Raw genomic sequence first — 12,198 nt, 5'->3', positions numbered from 1 at the left:
CTGATTACCAGCCTCCATGTCATTTTCTCACACTGTCTCCTTATCTCTCAGTGTCATTAGCCTCTGACTCTGTCGTTACCCTCCTCAGTGACTGATCTTCCGAAGATTGTTGGGGTAGAAAATTCCTAACATTCACCACCCTCTTGGTGAACAAATTCCTCCTCATCTCAGTCTTAAATGATTTAGTGCTTTCCTGAGGTTATGTCTCCTGGTTCTAGTCTAGTGTTCAGGGATGTTTAGGTTGGGTGCATTAGTCCGGGGTAAATGTAGAGTAATCGGGTCGGGGAATGGATCTGAGTGAATTACTCTTCGGAGGGTCGGTGGGGACCTGTTGGGCCTTATCATCCTTAAACACTTTCACCAACTCCAACTAGACCCTACCACCAAGAGCATCTTCCCCTCCCCATCCCTCCCTGCGTTCCACAAGGACCGTTCCCTTTGACAGTCCTTGGTTTGCACCACTCTCCCCAACAACCACTCCCAAACCCTCAGGTACCTTCCCCTGTAATCAGAAAAGATGCAAAACCTGCCAGTACACCACCCCTCTCGCCTCCATCCAGGGCCCCAAACAGTCCTTCCAGGTGAGACAGAGGTTCTGTCTCCAGTGCTCCCGATGTGGTCTTCTCTACATCGGGGAGACCAAACTTAAACTTGGAAATGGTTCGCCAAGTATCTCAGCCAGGCCTGCTTGGGCCAACTGGAGCTCCCAGTCACCACCCATTTTAATTCTCTTTCCCACTCCCTTTCCGACATGACAATCCTTGACTTCCTCCATTGCCACAACAAACCAAACCGCTAATTGGAGGAACAACACTTCATCTCCCGCCTGGGCAGCCTACAGCCTGGAGGACTCAACATTGAGTTCTCCAATTTCAAATAACCTCCCTTCCCATCCCCAGAATAATCTCTCTTCCCATACATAACATTGGTTAGGCCACTTTTGGAATACTGAATTCGATTCTGATCTCCCTGCTATTGGAAGGATGTTGCGAAACATAATAGGGTTCAGGAAAGATTTACAAGGATGTCCCCAGCCCCTCCCCCTCCCTTCCACTCCTCCCTGCAGCCAATCGGATTCATTCCTCCCATTGACCAACCCAGTCGTACCCTCTACCTGTCTTCACTATCCCCACTTCACCAGCTTGCCCCCACCACTCTTTGTATCTACAGCTCCACCTACACCCACCCCAAGTTATACCCGAAACATTGATTCTTCACCTCCTCATGCTGCCTGGCTTGTTGTGTTCTTCCAGTCTCCTGCCTGTCTTGTTGGGCCAAATGGCCTGTTTCCACACTGTGGAGATTCTATGATTCTAGTCTCATCAGCCAGAGGAAAGATCTTATCTACATCCACCCTGTCACTTCCTGTCCTGTGAGAATTTTGAAAGTTTCAATTAGGTCACTTATTATTCTTCAAAACTCTTTGGGTACAGAATCACTGTCCTCAATCCTTCCTCACAACGCAATCCCACCATCCCAGGGATTAATCTGGTGAACCTCCAAGTGCACCCTGTCCTTGGATAGTGAGATCAAAACTGCCCGCAGTACTCCTGGTGAGGTCACACCAGGGCTATGTACAACTACGGTGAGACTCCTTTACTCCTGTACTCAAATCCCCTTCTGTTGAAGGCCGACATACCATTCACCTTCTAATTGCTTGCTACACCTCAATCTAGCTTTGAGAAACTCATCAAGGGCACTCAGATCCCTTTGGACACCTGTTCTTCCTAAACTCTCTCAATTCAAGAAATATTCTGCCTTTCTCCAAATTGCATACCTTTGTACTTAGTTACATTGTATGCCATCTGCCATGCACCCCATCCCAGTCACTGGCCTGTTCCAAGGTCTCTTAAACCCTCCTTGCATCTTTTCCATAACATACATTCCCACCTAGTTTTTTGTCATCAAACAATTTGTAAATATTCCAATTAATCCCCACATCCAAAACATTGATAAAGATTGTGAACATCTCTGGCCCAAGCACTGAACCTTGAAGTTCCCCACTAATAACAGTCTGTCATCCTGACAATGACTCATCTGTTCCTACTTTCTGTTTGTCAACCAATTCCAAATCCATACGAGTGAATTACCACCAATCCCATGCACTCTAATTTTATTTAGTTTTGTGCAAGATTATCAAATGCTTCCTGAAAATCGGAATATAAACATGAGATGCTGCATTTGGATAGGGTAAGTCAGAGCAGGATTTATACACTTAATGGTAAGGTCCTGGGGAGTGTTGCTGAACAAAGAGACCTTGGAGTGCAGGTTCATAGTTCCTTGAAAGTGATGTTGCAGGTAGATAGGATAGTGAAGGAGGCATTTGGTATGCTTGTCTTTATTGGTCAGTGCATCGAGTATAGGAGTTGGGAGGTCATGTTGTAGCTGTGTAAGACATTGGTTAGGCCACCTTTGGAATACTGCATTCGATTCTGGTCTCCCTGCTGTTGGAAGGATGTTGCAAAACATGAAAGGGTTCAGGAAAGATTTACAAGGATGTTGCCGGCTTCAGGATTTTGCGCTATAGGAGGAGGCTGAATAGGCTGGAGCTGTTTTCCTTCGAATGAATGAGGCTGACTGGTGACATTATAGAAGTTCAAACATTCATGAGGGGCATAGATAGGGTGAATAGCCAAGTTTCCTTTCCCTCTGGTAGGGGAATGAAAAATAGAGGGCACAGGTTTAGCGTGAGAGGGGAAAGATATGAAAGGGACCAAAGGGGCAACATTTTCACAATAGGGTGGTACGTGTATGGAATGAGCTGCTGGAGGAAGTGGTAGAGGCTGGTACAATTGCAACATTTAAAAGGCATCCGGATGTGTATATGAATAGGAAGGGTTTAGAGGGATATAGGCCAAATGCTTGCAAATGAAATTAGATTTATTTAGGATATCTGGTTGGCATGGACAAGTTGGACTGATGGGTGTGTTTCCATGCTGCACACCTCTGTGACTGTATGACGAAGTGCTCCTTAACTGCCTCCTGCTGTTCCTCGCTGGTGGAAGTAGATGTGGTAAAGAGCAGGAGGGTTTTAGAAGACAGTTGGTTGTGACAAGAAGGTAGCTTTATTTTTACCTTTCAGTATTCTTAGTTATAGACTAAGAGAGGTCTACAGCGCAGTAAAGGGAAATACGTCCCATCAAGGCTGCACCAGTCAAAGGCAAACTCCGAACTGTTCTCGTCCCAGTTTCCACCACTTGGCCCATAGCATTGCATGCCTTGGCATTGCAAGTGTACATCTAAATCCTTCTTAAATGTTATGGAGTGTCTGCCTGTGTCACCCTTACAAGCAGTGAGTTCCAGTTTCCCATCACTGTGTGGGGGGAAACAGAATTTCCTCACTTCCTCTCTAAACCAACAGACAGGAGGGTTCCCTCCCAGTTGGGGAACACTTCAGTGGTCCAGGACATTCAGCCTCGGATCTTCGGGTGACCATCTTCCAAGGTGGACTACGGGACAGGCAGCAGAGAAAAGTGGCCGAGCAGAGGCTGATAGCTAAGTTCGGTACCCATAGGGAGGGCCTCAACCGGGACCTTGGGTTCATGTCACATTACAGGTGATCACCATTGCACTACACACACACACACTTTCACATGCACACGGACACAGGTACACACAGACGCGCACACAGACACCCACACACACCCTTATAGACACACACATTCACACATGCACCCCCTCACAGACTTAAGACACTCTGCACTCACTACACACACACACACTTTCTCACACTCACAACCCCCACCCCAGACAGACACACACACACACAGACAGACAAAGATCTAAATGCACACATATATTTTGTGGGGTGAATTTGTACTTGCAGAGTTACATTGCATTTTGCTCAAAACTGCATACATTCATGTAGAACTCTGAGCTCAAAAACTGCATGAATTTATGTAAAACTCTGTTATCTCACTTTTTAGATTAGAATCAATCTAAATATCAGGTCATAGACAGAGAACACAGGGGGCTAACACCTTCAACATATTGTCTAGCTATCACCATTGTTAACAGCTAACCCGAGAATGCAACTTTAAAAAAAACAGATGAAACGCTTAACAGACAATCAATTTTTCAATGTATAATTTCAGTTACATCACACTGTAAATTTTTGCTATAAATTCTGTGTTATGATCGAGCCCTCACTCGACCTGATGAAGGAGCGACGCTCCGAAAGCTAGTGTGCTTCCAATTAAACCTGTTGGACTATAACCTGGTGTTGTGTGATTTTTAACTTTGTACACCCCAGTCCAACATCGGCATCTCCAAATCATGATAAAATGTAGATTCCATGACTGCACACAATGCTCTAGTTGTGACCAAGCCAATGTTTTCTACAGTTATAGTGTCATCCCCATGCTCTTAAACTCTGTGCCTCAGCTAATAAAGGGAAGTATCCCATGGCCTTCTTTATCACTTTTTCTTTACCTGTCCTGATACCTTAAGGGATTGGTGGACATGCACACAAAGGCCCCTCTGACCTTCAGTGCTTCCCAGGGTCCGATCATCCATCACGTATTCCCCTCCTTTGTTTGCCTTGCCCAATGCATCACCTCATGTTTATCCAGTTTGAATTCCATTTGCCATTGATTAGTTATCTGACCAACCCGTCTGTATCCTCCTGTGGTCTGAGAATATCCTCGTCACTACTTAGTACCCCACTGATTTTTGTATCATCTGCAAACTTACCGATCAACCCACCTACATTCAAATATAAATCATTATAGAGGTATATAAAATATGAGGGCATGGTTAGGGTGAATAGTGAAGATCTTGTTCCCAGGGTGGGGAAGTCCAAAACTAGAGGGCATAGGTTTAAGGTGAGAGGAGAACAGTTAAAAGGGACGTAAGGGGCAGCTTTTTCATATAGAGGTTGGTGCGTGTATGGAATGAGCTACCAGCGGAAGTGGTAGAGGCTGGTACAATAACAACATTTAAAAAGCATGTGGATGGGTATGGATAGGAAAGGTATAGAAGGATATGGTCCAAATGCTGGCAAGTGGGACTAGATTAATTGAGGATATCTGGTCAACATGGATGAGTTGGACCGAAGGGTCTGTTTCCTTGCTGTACATCTCTATGACTGCTCAAATATACCAGAAGCAGCAAGGGGGGGGCGGGTGGCAACACTGATCTCTGCAAAATCACACTAGACACAAGAGAATCAGCCCTTGACCACCCCCCTCTGCTTACTGCCATTCAGTTAATTCTGTATCCAATTTGCGAAATTTTCTGAGATACTGTGGTATTAGTGACCCTTGCCAGACCTTTATGAAATGCCTTGCTGAAGTCCAAGTAACTTTGAATGCATTGCTCTCATCTCCACACCTGGTCATCTCTTCCAAAAATTCAATCAAGTTGGTCAGCCATGATCCCACTTAAGAAAACTATACTGACTATTCCTGATTAATGTCTGCTTCTCCAAATGCAGATTAGTTCTGTCCCTCAGAATTGCTTCCAAAAGTCTAAAGGTTTGACTGACTGACCTGTAATTTCCTGTTTATCTCTTGGCCACTTCATGAATAACGGTACCACATTAACTGTCTTCCTGTCCTGTCGCAAATATGAATTGAAGATTATTGCAAATACTCAGTTTCCTCCCTTACCCCACTCAATAGACAGTTCTCCAGTAAATTCAAGTTTTTGTCCCTTCGACCGAGGGAGCAGTTATGATGATTACAGCTGAATGATTCATGAAGGTGAGTTGTTGTGTTGGTTTACATTGGGACAGTGGATTCAAAGATAGAGGTGAATGTACGATTGAGCAGTTTGGTAGTTAATGGAATGTTCTGGTGGATGAGAGGCCGAAAGCAGGCAAGCTAGTATTTTAAAAATGTCATTGTAGGTGCCATGGGAGAGGGATTGGATGCAAACAGAGTGGAGTGAGAAGGGGGATTTGACTGGAGAGGAACTGACCATAGGAGATCTGATCAGTGATTGGTATTTTCGAATTGGAAAGATTAAAATACTTCAATCAAAGTGATAAATAATTAATAGAAAGCACAGCTAAAAAACTCAAGATCATGAATATATTTCTTAAATATTATCCCATTCCTGCTCTTGCGTCATCCCTGATAGTGCACTAACTGTATTTAGCTGAAATTTTGTTGAAATCCAGCTCATTTTATTATCTCTAGAACATGAGGAGAAAAGTGAATTATGTCAATTGTAAATTCTGTCAAATCATCAACTTGAGATTTTAGAATTTTAAAATCTTGTTCTGATCCCAGCTGATGGTTCTGCTGGTCAGGTCTGATCTGTGTTCTGTTTGTGTCTCTGATGTTGCTGTTATAGGATGTAGCAATAGCTGCAGAATCTCTCTCACTAACACATTCCTGTGTTCTTGTCTTTCAGAACTGGAGTTGTTCTGCACTTTGGAAGGTAAGCTGTTTCAGAACCATTTCAGGATTCTGATTTACAGAGATTGAAAAGGAAAATTCCAGTTTCATTGCATTGGGAATCCAGGAATTTTGAACAGAGAGGGTAAATGTTTATAAGGGTCTGAACAATATGGTCTATGGTGTGAAATATGGCAGACCTGCGTGAAAAAGTCCCATTTCAGTGTCACTGCCCAGCATCAAGTCGAGACTCTCACGAGGCAGCCTATTAAAGAGGGTTCTTGCTTGTGGCTGACCTTATTAACTGCACACCTCACTTCACTAAGATGCAGCTCCCTATCTCACCAAACCTGCCAGACAAATTGGACACTGAGAATTCTCAACATGGAGATGAGAACGTGTACCTGGTGACTTCAGCTCACTGCTCACTCCAAAGGGTTCTTAGTGTTGGATATCAGACACCAACATCTCAGGGTATGCTCCATGGGCACCAGCCACACGTAATCCATGTCCATGATCATTAGCATCCAACATGTGCCAGCCTCGAAACACCCTCATGACACATCTCCAAAACACTTACTTCAACATTTCAGGGCTGCAACTTGGGGTGCAACAGCAGCTATCATTGTTATGCCAAAGCAAGCACACTGTGCACACAGAGACACACCCCCAGCTCATGGACTGGGCCAAGTTGCGTCTCTGGGATGTTCATTATTCTCTTAACACTTGTTAACTTTCAGCTGACCTGGATGTTTACACTATCCCTGCTTTTTTGTTAAAACTGACTCCTTGTCCCTCCTCCAGAGAGACCATGCACACAGTACTGCTGTTTAGCCCTGCCACTTAATGGAGACACAAAGCCAAGAAGATGGCCATGGTAGTCAGCAGAACACAGTCAAATCAATGAAGGTGATGGTTCCTACTCTGGTGGAGTGGACAAGGTCACTGACCTGCAGGGCATTCCTGCAGATGCTGAGACTGGACTGACCCATGTGGTAACCTCTGACCGAGCAGGGTCTGGTGTCACGATCACCTCTGCTGGTCCTGGGAGAAGAGAGTGTACCACATCTGCACCACCGTATTCAGAGGACCTTCAGGCTAGCGTCCACAATGTGAAGCAGAAATCACCCCCATCTGCTATGTCTGGGGAAAATGTCAGGAACTGAGCAGGGCTGACAGTGCTTGCCTGGATACACTACAGCCTTGTAAAATGGCACTGGTACCAGAAATCTTAGTCAATTCTGGGATATTCCAACAATGACAAGTTGCTTGGAAATGGTGTGTGAAAGGATGAGGCTAGTAGTAATGGGGTGTGTCGTAATTGGGGGCGGGGGGGGGGGGGTGTGAGTGGAGAGTGGGTTTGGTAAGAAATGGGAGAAAACCTGCTGGATGTCACAGAGAGAAATACTTCATGAAATGTGATGAAACTGACTATTAACCAAAACAGTAACAGTAAGTAAGATTCAGCCCAACATTCTATAATCCTGTTTGTTTTTCCTGATGAGTCTCCACCAGTGACCTTGACTGTTTCACATTCGTGTGAACCTGACCCCTGTCATGTTTAAACAACATCCCACTACAGTCCACAATGACTGGGTGTGCAGTGAGTTAAATGTTGATCCGTCATCTGTGGGATTGGGTGGTAGAGTGAGTCAGATCCTGTCTTCTTACATTTTAGAAACATATTTCTGTGTTGGATGTAAATATTGTAATACCATATCGCAGAACCATCAATCTCTCATTGTCTGTCAGTTATTCTCCAATATAATGAAATGCTCGTTCACTGGCAGCACTTGATTAGCCAGTGGATGAGATGTGGTGGTTTTCTGGTGCCTCGAGTTTGATAATGTCCTTTCTTAATGATGGTTTTTGCTATCATGATGCAGTCGTTCTTTGCATGTTCTTAAAAAGTATTTTTCATGGGGGAGGACGGCGGGTGGGGCGGTGGGATGGGATAGTGGGGTGGGTGTGGCAGAGTGGGGTTGGGTGGGTCAGTGGGGAAGTGAAGAATACAAAGTGAAAAGCATAATGTTCCAGATTGATGAAACTACACATGAATTTCATTATTACGCTATAAACTATAATATGTATGTTCCAATCTCTTTTTTAAAATTTATTTTGCATGTTTTATCTGTCTTTAAACCTCAGATCTTTTCTTCTATATTGGAGTGTGGGTTTAGAGACGTTTTGCTGATTGGTTACTCTGTCTGAGGTAACACCCGAGCACAATGGGATCCTCCCACTCGATTTCTCTTCCTTCCCCCGTTACCCAGTGAAAAACAGAATCTCCACACTGCATCCAGAATCTGACTGTCTCTCCATGTTATCACAAGGAATCCCTGCAAAACGTGGTCAGAACAGATGGAAGTAACAGTAGCTTTATGGTTCGGTTCAGGTGTCAGGGCTTTCAGTTCCAGCTGTGTCATTGGGCCAAAGTTGAAATGTAACAATCATGGGCTGATCCCATGAGATCGAAATACTGTAAACACTTCCCAATATTCCAGTCCCAGTTTCCAATCTATACCTCTGTCTTTACATTGAATTTAATGGGATAATTATTTTGAGATGAACAGAGCTTTCGATCCAAAAGGTAATCAAAAGGTCCAGGAAATATTCAACAGATTGAGCTGCATCTTTGGAGAGGATAAAACCTCAGGTCAGTGATCTTTATCTGAGCTGGGAAAAGGGATGTATCAGGTGTTGGGAAAGTGCTGAGGCAGGGGGAGGGGGCAGTGGGGAAGGGGAAACAGTAACAGTAAGTAAGATTCAGCCCAACATTCTATAATCCTGTTTGTTTTTCCTGATGAGTCTCCACCAGTGACCTTGACTGTTTCACATTCGTGTGAACCTGACCCCTGTCATGTTTAAACAACATCCCAGGAATGACAGAGAAGGTTCATGGTATAATGGAAGGCAGGAGTGATTCAGAGATGAAAGGGACAGCAGTGCAAGGAAAAAGAGACAGTAATGGGAAAAGTTGTTCCATTTCACTGAGAGAGTGCACTGGACATCTACTATTCCTGATGTCATTACAAAAGTTAAAGGTTTGTAAAAGTATGGAAAACTTCCCAATTGACCTGTTTTTTAGACCCAGGTTGATAGAAGGCATAGACCAGCTTTCTGAAACTGACAATAATTACCTATTACAAGAAAATAGACTGTAGCTACAGGTAAACAATTATGAACCGTTGGCATATAACTAATCCCCTTATAAACTATTCTTTCACTCTCCTCCCCACTCCAACCTACATACACAAACACATGCACACAGAGAGAAAGAGAGCAGAGATGTTCATGTTCACACAGTTGCTGAGATGATTCTTGTGCTGATCTGAAGACTGTTCTGAACCTTCCTTCTTCAGATGCTTTCTCTGGATTGTAGGAGACCCATGGTGTCCAGTTCACATGTATAAAAGATCCCTAACTTATTCATTATAGTCACAACCGACAGAAACTGCTGAAGGAAAAGTAAACAAATACTTTTCAGGTTTAAAATGGGGTTTTGTTCCAGAGAACAGAGAGAGCTCCTGAGCTGGTGAAGATCTGGGGTTGATGTCTCTGTATCTTATTCAAAGCGCCAAACTGTTCAGCAATCTGAGAACCAATCCCATCATTGTTGGCATGCTTATGTCATTGAACTTGTCACCAATCCACCACCCAATCAGATACTTGTTACCGGCTGAGTCTTCATTTATACAGAGCCTTGGCTCCAGCTGGTTATGTACCTTCTCTGGAAATAAAATCAGAAAATGCAGGTCTGGCACTGTCTGTGGAGACAGAGAAACAAAGTTAACGTCTTGAGTCTATATGACTTCTTCAGAATGTCTGTGTTCCGAGGAAGGGTGATATCGGACTGGAAACGTTACGTTTGTTTCTCTATTCACAGACCTGCTGAGTTTTTTCAATCATTTCTGTTTTGTTGTGAGATGAAGTGTAAATGGAAATAGCAGAATCATCACCAACAGTCACCATCCAAAACTCTGTAATGCTGCTGGGGATTTGATCTGAAATGGACCTGCAATATTGTGTCTCGAAGGCTGAAACTTTTCTGAGATGATTTGTTCCATGTTGTTAATGGTAGGTTTGGAATCCAGAGCGATCGTTCAGTCTAAGGGAGGGCATTACTTGTTCCCAACCTGTGAACTTACAGTGAAAGCTTTAACTGGTAGTCAGCAAGAAATGTGAGCTCTTAAATATTCTTGTTTCATGCAGGATACGACAAAGTGGAACTAGACTGTGGTAAGTACAGAACTATGTTACAATTCAATAAAACTGACCCTAATTGGTTAGAAATATTGATGTACACTTCCAGAATACTTCGTGGCATGTTAAAATGCCAATCTAATTGGAGCAATCATTTTTTTCCAAATGGAGGCATGTAATCTGGCTTTTCATTTCTGCTGAAATATTTTATTAAAATTACTTATATGTCTATATTCTGTCTATTAATTATACATTTCTGTATATATTTCATTGTCCATATAAAGACATTCTGTTGCATGAAGGTTTTGATGGAACAATGCGTATAGAATACATTAATTGAGACATCCAGGTTTCGGGACATGGTGAGGTCAAGAGGCTGAGACACCTTGTTGGTCTTGGTTTCTGACGATGAGCTGAGTGAGAGTGGGGAAGAAGGTTCTGTTTTACCAGCTCATGGTCTTTGGGGTTATTGTGTGGGTTGATGTCTCAGAGTGTCAGTGCTGGTCAGTCCTGTAAAATCAGATCCGAGACTGCTTGATAGTTTCCCCAGTTCAGGAATTATACAGTTCTGGGCAATTATACAATATGGGCGGCACGGTGGCCCAGTGGTTAGCACTGCTGCCTCACAGCGCCAGAGACCCGGGTTCAATTCCCGCCTCAGGCGACTGACTGTGTGGAGTTTGCACGTTCTCCCCGTGTCTGCGTGGGTTTCCTCCGGGTGCTCCGGTTTCCTCCCACAGTCCAAAGATGTGCAGGTCAGGTGAATTGGCCATACTAAATTGCCTGTAGTGTTAGGTAAGGGGTAAATGTAGGAGTATGGGTGGGTTGTGCTTCGGCGGGGCGGTGTGGACTTGTTGCGCCGAAGGGCCTGTTTCCACACTGTAATGTAATCTAATCTAACCTCCTTGCAGGTTTGCTGAGTGGGAGGGTGGCTCTGTATTTCACAGAGGGGAATGTATTAGTTGCAGTCAATAACAAGAGTTGTGTTCAGCTGTTCATTGGACAGTCTGGGTGAGCTCTGAGCAGCATCCTCTGGAATTGCAGGAACAGTTCAGCTCCAAGTGATCTCCTGCTGTTCACACAGTTCAGTTCATGGGCAGGGGATCAAACCAGCACATCTCAGGGAGGGTCATCAGGGTGGAAACTTTTCCTTTGGATGTTCTGCAACTGAATGTCAGGTTCCTCTGGGATCACTGTCAGATTTCAATGGATCACTGTCAAGTTTGTCTGGGTCAGTTTTAGTGACTCCATCTCAGTACAGCCACACTGCAGACACATCCATAATTAGGACTGAGATGTGGAGAGAAGTCTTCACTCTGAGTGGTGAGCCTGTGAACTCTCTGCCACAGAAGATGGTTGAGAAGTTTGAGTTCTTTGAGCTAAAGGATCACAGGGTATGGGGGATAAGCAGGAACAGAATACTGAGCAGGATGATCGCTGTACAAAGCATCAGAACAATCACAAATCTCAGTGGGAAGATAATGAACAAGGACAGAGAAATAGAATCAGGAAAGGAAGAGAGAAGTTCCAATGGGCAGGAACAGGCTGCAACGATGGGTCTGTGCAACAATGGCAGGCCTGTGAAGAGAGGGTAGGAGGGGGCTGTGTGGGCTTGGGGGACGTGTTGCCAGGGTTGGAGGATCTGAGCTACAGG

At 44.2% G+C, this 12,198-nt stretch overlaps 1 protein-coding gene and 1 long non-coding RNA gene across 2 annotated transcripts in view; one reads left to right on the top strand and one right to left on the bottom strand.

Annotated features, from left to right (window-relative positions):
• The first annotated feature begins 5,544 nt into the window (after positions 1-5,544).
• Positions 5,545-10,580, top strand: LOC122541466. Its single transcript, XR_006309609.1, has 3 exons — positions 5,545-5,702; positions 6,358-6,384; positions 10,554-10,580. It is a non-coding gene; the product is annotated as an uncharacterized LOC122541466 (long non-coding RNA).
• Positions 10,581-10,912: 332 nt separating this feature from the next.
• The window catches only part of LOC122541552 (tenascin-X-like), a 110,919-nt gene continuing 109,633 nt past the window's right edge, over positions 10,913-12,198 (bottom strand). The window contains exon 54 of the mRNA XM_043678381.1: positions 10,913-10,957. Within this exon, the coding sequence (XP_043534316.1) occupies positions 10,913-10,957 (45 nt within the window). The remainder of the gene's footprint in view (positions 10,958-12,198) is intronic.

The sequence above is a fragment of the Chiloscyllium plagiosum genome, chromosome 37, assembly GCF_004010195.1.
Source record: "Chiloscyllium plagiosum isolate BGI_BamShark_2017 chromosome 37, ASM401019v2, whole genome shotgun sequence".
Lineage (NCBI taxonomy): Eukaryota > Metazoa > Chordata > Chondrichthyes > Orectolobiformes > Hemiscylliidae > Chiloscyllium > Chiloscyllium plagiosum.
Note: the sequence above shows the minus strand (reverse complement) of the source record. Positions and strands in the feature narration are given on the sequence as shown.